At 45.8% G+C, this 10,827-nt stretch overlaps 1 protein-coding gene across 1 annotated transcript; it reads right to left on the bottom strand.

Moving 5' to 3' along the window:
* Nucleotides 1–750: 750 nt before the first annotated feature.
* nags (N-acetylglutamate synthase) lies at nt 751–9,874 on the bottom strand. The gene is made up of 8 exons (XM_080044503.1): nt 9,410–9,874; nt 8,671–8,957; nt 8,278–8,491; nt 6,827–7,007; nt 6,157–6,196; nt 5,716–5,847; nt 5,346–5,528; nt 751–3,671 (listed from the first exon to the last, which is right to left on the bottom strand). The coding sequence occupies exons 1-8, from the start codon at nt 9,776–9,778 to the stop codon at nt 3,455–3,457; spliced, it is 1,623 nt and encodes a 540-aa protein (XP_079900629.1). The 5' UTR covers nt 9,779–9,874; the 3' UTR covers nt 751–3,454.
* Between the last annotated feature and the right edge of the window lie 953 nt (nt 9,875–10,827).

The following is a 10,827-nucleotide window of genomic DNA, read 5'->3' as shown; positions in this document are numbered from 1 at the left end:
TGGTTTACAAATGATTGTGGTGTGATTTATTCTTGATAAAGTGTATATCTTCTCAAAACATTATTGATCAATCTCCTTCCAAACTGTGAAAATTAACCCATAATTAATGTTTGCGAACTGTGGATTCAGGTTTAAACCAAATTGGCGCAAGCAAGCCATGGCATATTGTACACCCCTTTTTTAACCTTCTCATATGACATCAAGTTAGCAAGTGCAGCACCGAAATCTTTCCAGAGTTTCCGAGTTCCAAATATCTATATTTGTTGCAAATATCTATTTCTATAAATATTCAAGCACACTGATTTCTGTCAAAACTCATTAATTAAATGTATCACATTACATGACGTACTGTAATTGTTTTTCCATACGTTTTCTGCCTGATTTGCATAATCTTCCCGAGACCACAGAGGGTCCCAGGGCTACATGAACCTTTTAGTTCCTTGAAAAAGGAGTTAATATCTGTATTCAATACTGTGTGACTATTATCCATGATAGCCTTCATCTTCTTCTCAACAGAGTTTTAGTGCCAGGCAGGTAGCATTCCAAAATCAAATCAAATAATCTCACCCATTGTTTAAAAAAAATGCCCCACCCTGACGCTCCTAAAGGAAGTGTTGACATGTGTGCCACTAAGAAGTGAGAAGGGAGAGACGCCACGCTGCCTATGGGACTCTTCAGCACACAAAACTACTAACTATTCATTTTAAATAACAAGAACAAAACGTACAAAAACAGTTTTGGTTCAAAGTAAAGCGGCCATGTTTATTATTAGAATGCTTTTTATGTAACAGTCATCAAATGATACTGGAGTAAACATCAACATATTTCTTTTTTGCTACCCACCAAGGACAGCAAGCCTCAGGTTCATGTGTTTTTATTTTTCTAGAACCACTTGAATGGGAGTGGTGGCAAGGTTCACCCATGTTGTTTGAAGAAACATATTTTTACATTATGGGAAATAGGCTAATATTTAATAAGTATTTAGTAAAAATAAGTATTTCGTAAAAATACATCACTGTGTAACTTTAAGAAAAGTGCTATTCTTTTAAGTGATAACTGTGGTAATAACAGCATCAATTAAGAAATAACAACAATAATAATAATTAGACCTATTTACTCCTAGTTCTAAAAAAAAAAGTTAGATCAGAAATGCATCACTGTGAGGTTTCTTGGCAAGTTAGGTTTTTACTCCTACGCCTGGTAAACAAACACATTTCTGGTTACCTGGATTTACTAGGTAAAAAATCATTTTATCCATTTAAGGATAAGGATTGATCTACAAATAAGGAAATCACACCCATCTCTGCTGATGCTAAGGAGAGCTGCAGACAGGTTTTACCTGTCGGGAATCACCAGGAGTTGGTGTGCAGAATTTTTTGGCAACGGCAATGAGCTTTAGTTAGGCTACAATGAAAGATTAAATTATCCAGCAATCCGCAGTTTGTTTTACTAGGTTTTTTGCAAGTGTTTTTTGAAGTGTTCTGAAGTGCTTTAATGACCTGCAACATTGTAACATTACACACATTTCAGAGGTGAGCGAGAACCGGCTCAATGAGAGCCTCGTTTTCTTAACAGCTGCCACAAGAGCTAGTGAATTCTAACCTTTGACTGGCCACTTTCACAATTCTGCCAGGCGAAAACTGTAGAACTCACAGTGGACATTAAAGGGGCACACCAGCTACTCAAGTAGAGGGACTTGAAAGTGACATTTTTTAGAAAAGAATGGTCACAATCAAAGCAGCAGAGGCCAAAATATGCTCCCTTTAAAGCTTAAATGCTGGATCCTAAATTTCCCATAATGAAAGTGTCTTTTATCAGTCCCTGCCTGAGAGGTAAATGCCCACATCTTTCATACTCTGAGCCCCCAATCTGTAACACAGGCCCTCTGTTAAGCTTAAAAAAGCTCAGACAATGGTTTTCATGAACCCTTGTAAAGTAAACTGAACTTTGTGCCCCTGAGCGATAAACCTATTTTGTGCACCAAGGTGTATTAGCCTTCAATATTTCACGCAGGGATCTGGAGGCGATAATGCATCTGTCTTTGTTTGTAAAGGCATACAGTACAGTGGTTATTTTGAAGAAGTTTGTTTTCTTGGTCCACATTACTCCCTAAAGGTGCGAACACACCAAACGCGTTAGCCACGTACAGGGCGTATAAAATCGGCTATTTTTCCATAGGGAACCATTGGTTTACGCGCGTACATGGCGCGTAGATGCGTCACTCGCGCTAAAGCAACATTTTAGCCGCGTTAGCTGCGTATGAGCCGCGTATATACGCACCTACGCGCCGAGTTCAAAAAATTTAACTTTTTACGCTCCTACGCATGACGATTAGCCGCGTTGGCCAATCAGCGTTGGGCTTGACCCGACGTCACATACATTGGCAAGGTCGGAGAACAGTGTACTGTACACAGAGGCTGATGAGAGACACGGAGGAGGAAAATGTATTGCAGGCGGCCCGGTGCTGTATGACAGCAGCTCGGGAATAGAAGACGTGGGGAGAGTAAACCAGGAGAATGGACTTCCTGGTTAATTCAGTGAATATGCGGCTGTGCTTTAGCCGATAAAACAAGTTAGCGCCGTATAGCATTAGTTAACTCACCCGGTTGTGTGCGGGCGGCTAGCGCCTCATATTATGAACCCAAACATGACGGCTATGTCCGGGGGACTTTCACAACAAGTACCTACAGCGAAGCACCGGTGTTGATCTACGCCAGCCACGGTCCCCTGTCACAGCCAGGTAGGGTAATGTTGCTACTTGCCTTTATGTTGTGCCGCCGTGCACCGATGCTGCTGTAACTGTGTTTGTTATGTAGCTGCCGTGAATATGCAATGCTGTTTTAATGCTAGGCTATTTGTGCTGTTCAGTTTGTCTTTTGGCACAGTTGTTGGCCGTGTTGTTGTTGTTTTTGTGCGGACATGCACGCTGTTGTGTCGGGTCTGATCGCAGCCATGGTTGATTAGGGGAAATACAATATCGGTAGGTAGACTAGGCACGTTACGCGCGTAGAACCATTTTTGACACAAAATGATCAAGCAACATTTTAGCTGCGTTACGCACGTAAATCTTACGCGGCTAACGCGTTTGGTGTGTTCGCACCCTAAGACTCTAGTTTTGAAGTTTCTTTTGGATGTGAAATACACCAGTGTTGTCTGGATGAAACTTGCACAAAAGAAAAATCAAGAGTAAACGTTGCCCTTAAAAAAAAATTAAATAAAAACTTGGTGTGTACATGGTGTCAGTAGTTCAAGCTTTAGTCAGTGGAACACTCGGGAAAAAAAATCCTTACTGTAGGCACTGTAGGTTGTCAAGTTTCATGGTAAGAGAAGAACCCGAGAATAAAAATCCTGTAAAGAATAAGTCGGAAAACAGCATCCAAAGCTCCGCGGATGAAGATAGAGAGCCTTGTGGAGGCTTGGGAGCTGAGAGAGTCAGAGTCCAGAGTCAATGGGCTCAGTCACCAGCAGCAGCAGAGTGGAGACGCTTCAGGGGGCTTCCGCAGGTGTCTGAGGGGGGCTGCTGGCAGGCGCTGAGGGGGGACGGGTGGAAAGAGTCGGGGATGGTCTTGGCGTGCTCCACCAACTCGTAGGAATCTCTGATGTCCATCAGGCCGAACCAAAAGACTGCCCACACCCCGTTGACAAAGCTGCCATCACAATGTTTAAAGTACCTGGACAGAAAGACAGAGAAAGACAAATGTTACTGTTGTTACTAAGGACTAATGCTACGAACACACTGCACTCTGCGGTGCGGCGGTTGGCCACGCAAATCGCAGGTTCCGCGCCGTGTGATCACATTGGGTCATATTGTGTCCGCCGCCCGACCAGAGTCGCCTTCTCTAGGGATATGCTGGTGCTAACGGGTGCTGAGGGGACCAGTCTGCTGTGCTGATGGTGCTTTACCCAAGCCAAAGGCCAGGACACACCGGTCCGACTACCCGAAAATGGAGTCTGCCGTTTCAGGCAGCTCCAGTTTGCCCGTCATGGCCAAAAAAGTGCCAAGAACACACCGAGGCGACTTTTGACTTTCCATACGCTCTGCGCTTGCGTGGGACGTAATGTCTCCATAACAGCAGGCGGCGCTTATCTGTATTGTGGCCCAAAAAAATACGGACGCCGGAAATGATGGGACAGCTGTCTAGTCCATAAACATAGATATAAATACGTATTTATATCTCTGGACCATAAAGAGCACCATTTTTAGCAGAGAGTGTCGAGCAGTCAAGAAGGGTTGATGCATGTGAGTACTCGCTGAACGAAACAAACAAACACATTAAAACAATGGCTAGCGATGCGATACTGTTGTTAGCCGTTTGTGCTACCCGCCTCACTTCCGGGCTTCACTGATTCGCTGGCCCTCCACCGATCAAATTGCTCTGACTGAAAGACTGCCCGATGCCGATTGAACATGAAAAGAAGCCCGATGACATCTACGACGGCCAACGTCACCGAACACACCAAACAGATTTGTGTCCCCGCCCCCTCCAGACTCTCCGACGGCGATTATCAGGCCGGTGTGTCCTGGCCTTAACCGGTGCTAACTTGGTTCATAAAAAGCAAAACTGATAGCTGTACACAGGCAACAGACAAATATTCACAGAACTTATGGGAGCCCGACCTCCATGCTCACCCTGATAGTAGCCTATATAAAAGGCATGGACATATAAAGAAGATGCCTGCTCCTTTTCCGGTACTTGTGATGTCATAGAGCACCGGGATCCCGCAAACTGTGACTATTATGTTTTCATCCATCTTAATTTCCTCTGTCTATCGTCCCGAAGCGAGTGACGTCGGGAGGAGCTCAACGCTGATTGGCTATCGCGGCGCGGCCGGCCGCACAAAATACATTGACTTTGTATGTAACCTTGCCGCGCGGCGGAGTGCAGTGTGTTCGTAGCATAAGGACTAGAGAAAAACCTTCCTGTTCCAACCCCATTCCGATACCTGGATTTGGATATCTGCCGATACCTACACTGATTCTGTTACCAGAGATATTGTTGATTTTATGTGTGAGGTTACATGAGGCTTAAGTCAACTACACAGCACTATTAAAAGTTGGAGTCAGTCAATGTTTCTGGAGAATGCTTGATTTCAAAAGAACTTTGTCAAAATCTGGGAATATCTCCTCATGGTACACTACCTGACCGTACTGTGTGTGTGTGTGTGTGTGTGGGCTTTAAGAAACTCCAGTGTTAATACACCGCCTAGGCTCTGTAAACTGGTAAGTAAACAAAGGGGTTCACTGTGGCTAGAAACATGCCTGTTAAGAGAGCCTAGGCTGTGTATTAAGGCTGGATTTCTTTTCTTTGTGTGTGTGCGTGTGTGTGTGTGTGTGTGTGTCATACCAGGGGTTGATCCTGTTGGTGGGTCTGGACCTCCAGAAAAGTTTGCCCAGGTCCTGTTTGATATAGTCCCACAGGATGTGGCTGGTGCCCTGACCCTGCTTACTGCTGCTCACTACAAACTTGTCGAGGTAGGGGGTGCCACCGTTCACCGGCTCCATGGTCACGATGGCTGCCGCACTGTAGCTGAAGGGACCGAGAGGAACAAAATCTTCAGGGGAGGCTCGCTAGTGTTAGAGTCAAACATTTGACATACTTGATCTTGGGACCTTCGCTTAGTTAGGAACAAAGACAGGAAAACATTTTCTGGATTTCTGGTTTTGGATCGGTCCCACCGATTTGGACATTTTATCCCTGGAATGGTTGCACTCACCCTTCAGAGAGGTAGATGGAGTGCAGTCGTCCTTTCAGAGAGTCGATGTATTCTCCCTTTAGGGTTTTATCAAAAGATTTGTCAATGAGGGCCAGCAGACGTGGCACATCAATCCCATCCAGAGAAGTGTACCTGCACACACACACACACACACACACACACACACACACACACACACACACACACACACACACACACACACACACACACACACACACACACACACACACACACACACACACACACACACACACACACACACACACACACACACACACACACACACACACGTCATTGTAGCGTGCGTTGCACTTTTAAACGTGAAGGAGGTCATTTGTGGTTAGGACCTGAATTTTGGATTACACGTGTGTGTGTGTGTGTGTGTGTGTGTGTGTGTGTGTGTGTGTGTGTGTGTGTGTGTGTGTTAAGTATGGTACCTACCGGTGTATGGGGTCTGAATTTTTAAAGAGTGTCCCAGAGCCTTAAACAGGAGTACAGAAGAAAACAAAAAGAAGTTATATGCATATTATTTGGACAAAACACCAGTTTGTCAAAGCCTTTTCCCCAAACAGACTTCACAGGGCTCCAGCGTGCGCCTGTTTTGGGCAAACATGCGCCTAAATATCTGTGTAGTGCGCCTACATATTTTCACTGGTCGCAAAGGGTGCACCTGAAATTTATCACGTCATATTAAATGTAATATGGGTGTAGTACTGCAGAATTAATCTAATCGCAATGTGAGCTAGTGCAACTACATAACCGCACAAATGGCTGTGATTCCGATTTATTGTAAATATGCGCGCACATGTCTGTAAACGCTTCAACCGCTCCTTTCGTCTTTATGGTAAAGCCCCTCAACTCCTCTGACTGTGTGTGTGTGTGTGTGTGTGTGTGTGTGTGTGTGTGTGTGTGTGTGTGTGTGTGTGTGTGTGTGTATGTCGGTGTATGTGTATCGGAGCATGCACTACACGTGTCCAGTGCCCACAAATCTAAAGTTACACCCCTCAAAATAGACTCTGTGTGTGTGTGTGTGTGTGTGTGTGTGCGAGTGTGTGCGTGTGTGTGTGCAACATGCTAAGGGATAGACCAGAGAGTGGCTGAACGGTCTCACCTCTGTGGCTGAACAGCTCGGTCAGTAGTGTGTCTGCCGAGGTGATGACGGCGGAGGCCTCACTGGGCAGCTGGTTGAGCAGCCTGGCTATGGAGCTCACCCTGCGGCGCTCTGCAGCACTCAGCCAGGGCGCCATGGACAGACCAGGCAGGTCGCTGGGCATCGACACTGTGCCCAGCACCTGGAACACAAATCAAAAGGTTTACAGGAGAAGTTGTACAAAATCGTTTTAGATTCAGTATATGTACATTTAGGGTGTATTCACACTGGGAAAGTCCGCTAGTTCACTTGCTTTGGTCCAGACCAAATAGAGTTTAGATTTTTCTTGTTTGGTGTGGTCCACTTTCATATTGCCCCTTTTGCAAGTGAACCAGCATCACGAAGCAAAACCACACGTGATCTGAGGTCATTCATTCATTGGACAGACATTCTGGGGTGGAGAGAAGCAGGTAAAACGAAGTAAAAACTGCGAAATATATAACTGATACGATATGGGGTTAAAAATAATAAATAAATAAATAAATAGGCCAACATCTAGCCTATAAATAAAATTTAAAAAAACATCAAATTATTGTTGTTTCATATGGTTATAATATGTACGCCTGTGTCAATGTGTGGCTTGTAGCCTATACGATGTGAAACATAATATTTACTGTATTTTTGCTGCTGGACGCGCGGCTCGCGAGGAATAGGCTCAAGCTGACACAGCTGAATTAGCCGTGTGTCAGCTGGGTGTGAGTTCGGCGCGGCTCAGCTCCAAACTGACACAGGGGTAGTATTGACGGTACCGTAACATGGGATGCAAAGTAAAAACACGCACTTCATACAAAGCGCAGCGTGAACCTGTTGTCACTGTGCGGGAGACGCTCCCCTCTCCTTCATCTGATCGCTGAACACATCAGCATGTTTACGCGTCCTGTCTATCAAATGTAATATATTCGCTCGGGGCTCCCGGTCAAACCACAACTAATCTTCCTAACAATGGCGACAACAACACTTTCCTATAATGTGAAGCTGACAGCGATTTATTAAAAAAGAAAAGGCACAGTGCTTCCTGCAATTGGGTCGGATCGAGTCCGGCCAAATTCACACCACAAACGAACTGCAGCAGAGTACGCTTTGAAGCGCATCGAGACCACCTCTTCAACTGGGTCTCGGAGCGTTTGTTTGGTCCGCCCCCGAGTGCGATTGCTGTATTCACACCTGTCTGAAAGATGCGCACCGAAGGCGGAAGTGCATCTGAGTTCGTTTCAACTGAACTAAACACGGCATGTGTGAATACACCCTTAGTCTCTCATAACTAGCAGTAGCTCTCTTTGAAGATATACTCTGTTTGTCAGATTCAGATCACGTTTGCAGATCTAGCTCAAAGTGGACATTCTATCTCTAAGTGCCGGTATATCTACTATGTCTAAAGGAAATACAGTCAGAGTGGGAGCACCCTGTCTTGCCTTATGTTCCTGGCTGCAGAGGCCTCCGGAGCTGTTAAGGAACATGACTTTATGAGGCTGCAGGGCTCGGGAGACGGCCGCCGTGACCTCCGTGTGGTCCAACATCACCGAGCAACCGTGCTCGTCCCTCCCCACAGGACAGACCAATGGGATGGTCCCGCAGTCCAGACTCCACTGGAGGAGGCTGGTATCCACGGCGATGGTGGGCAGGGCACTAAGGGATGAAGGCAGGGTTGTTAGAGGAGAGGAAAACAAGTGTCACGTTAAAACGGTAATGTCGAGATCTTGTAAGAACCCTGACTAAGCTGCTGTATTTTGTAAAAGGTTGTGATGCGCTGAATGCGAGAAGCTGAGTAGAAAGGCTGCCATGGTCCAGTGTGTCTGGAAGCTCACCTGCTTCCTCGTGGGGCTTCATGCAATAGGAGGAAGGACTCGGCGGAGAACAGCGGCAGGACGGTGGCAGAGTGCTGCTGCAGGGCCTCGGTCAGCCGCTGGCTCCGCTCCACCAGCCCTCGGGTGCACCGGGACCCGGCCGCCACTGATTCCTTAGTTCCTCCCGTCTCCTCATACTCAGAGCGCCCCATCACCACCACGGGCTTCATATCCATCCGCTGCAGGAAGGAGAGCCCGAAGGCCAGGCGCTCCACTGTTTCCCTGCTGTCAAACACCGAGCTGTCCACCTGGGAGAGACAGAGACAGACATCCATCCTGTCTCAAACTAAGTTTCTCTGTACAGGGGTGGTTTAGTGTCTGAATTAGGGGTGTACACGTGTACACATAGGCTTCCATACACTTCCATGGACTTACTTTTATTAACCTGTAGGCTACATCAGGAGGTCCATTTTCACAACTCGGTATTAAAACAGTAGGACATCATTAATATGAATGTATAACTTTTTCTCAATTGGCCTTATAATTAAGTAATATCTAACAGTAGGCCTAATAACGTATTGAAAAAGGGTATTTTTTCAGTTTTAAGTGGAAGAAATAGGCTTCTATATTATGATAAACGGTCCATAGATACCCAGAAAAACAATCACAACAAACCTATTGGCGCGACTTAATTTTAGACAAAAGTCTTAACTTTTTACTGAATCAAAAGTAAGCTTTTACTATACGGTGTCTGCCATACCTCAAGTACGGCAAAAGCAGGCGATTGAGACGCAGTCGCTCTCTGGAACTGTGTCAGCCAGTACCGAGCCTCCCTCGGGTCTCCACCGACTTCATTAAGAAAAGCCTTTACGTCCCGGTATATCAGATTTCGGTTGGCCTGTACGTGTCGGTCTGAGGCGGAGAAGTAGCCTATTTGCTCATGGTGGGCCAAAGCCGCGGCTTTTCTTCCCTTGCCAGCCGCATCAGCGCCTATCTCGCGCCGCTGAGGACCGAACATCTTCGGCTGACAGAAGCTCCGGCTCAGCGCCGATGGAGACGGGCTCGACAAGTACTTTCCTGCCAGCAACACGGCCCGACGACCGGAGGAACCGCTGTTCACTTTAGCCATGTTGCTTGCTGACAAAGTTTCGAGTGCTTCGGGGTGACGACTGGACTTCACTGGGAGCCCGGCATGAGATTCCCAGTCACTGCTAGCAGCTCTCAGTAGCAGCCGCAAAGAGCGTTTCATTCACAGCGCCGCTGTGTAGGCACTTCTCACATTTTAGCAGACCACGCCCCCGCCCGTGAGGGTGTAGAAAATAACCGTCTAGGTTCGTCCGGTTCAATGTTAACAATCTGACATGACACTGCGCTCTTCGTTTATTCAACTCGTGTTTAAAAGTCACCCAGAACTGTTGTCATAGGGACAGGTCTTTTTGTCATAGGGACAGACAGGTCTTTTTAGGTCGGTGAGATTGTATACCTGAACAATGCGCGGAGGGGACCCTCTGTCCGCTTAAATGCCCGTATCTAGGCAATAACAGAAAACTGACAGATGGACACAAAAAGGGGGTCCTCTGCCAGATTTGTTTCCCCCTGTTTGACTCCCATTTCCTGCATTTCTACACACAGGTCTAGGGACTATGGTGAGGTGATAGCCTACAAAGGCAGGTAGCCTATAAATTCTGCACCCTGAATGCAATAGCCTATAAGAAAAGGCGTCGTTCTTTTTGAAGGCTATAGAATATTACAGTAAGCTAAAACATGCATACCATGAATAAGCAATAGGCCTACATGAATATGATAGGCCTATTTGAAAACTACACCCCTGTAAGGGGCATTGGGGTTATCCTCCCTATTAATTTTATTAGTTTATTTTATCGATTGTTCACAGTCAGTTGTGACATTTTAAAGCAATTAAATGTGAAACTTGATCAATTGAAACACTGCACCATTTAATTGATTTAAACAGTATACAGGCTGTAACTACTTTGCTACACTGTATTCCCACTCAACAATATCCTAATTTACTGTCTGACACTGTCCTGTGCCTACTGAAGTGTAGGCCTATGTGGGAATCTTTACTTTTAGGCCACATCAAAATTAAAATAATTTAGATTCAATAGCCTATTATTTGTGATGAATACGAATAAACTAATAAGCCTAAATACAAAGTGA

Source organism: Ammodytes marinus (assembly GCF_949987685.1).
Source record: "Ammodytes marinus genome assembly, chromosome: 16".
NCBI lineage: Eukaryota > Metazoa > Chordata > Actinopteri > Uranoscopiformes > Ammodytidae > Ammodytes > Ammodytes marinus.
The sequence above is the reverse complement of the archived record's forward strand: the minus strand, read 5'-3'. Positions and strand labels throughout refer to the sequence as shown.

Excerpts from the sequence above, each read along its gene's own strand:
- nags (XM_080044503.1), bottom strand. The coding sequence starts at position 9,778 with ATGGCTAAAGTGAACAGCGGTTCCTCCGGTCGTCGGGCCGTGTTGCTG. Across the intron at positions 7,008-8,277 it reads TCTGCAGCCAGGAACATAAG|GTGCTGGGCACAGTGTCGAT; the intron begins GCAAGACAGGGT and ends TTTGTGTTCCAG. Across the intron at positions 3,672-5,345 it reads ACCAACAGGATCAACCCCTG|GTACTTTAAACATTGTGATG; the intron begins GTATGACACACA and ends CTTTCTGTCCAG.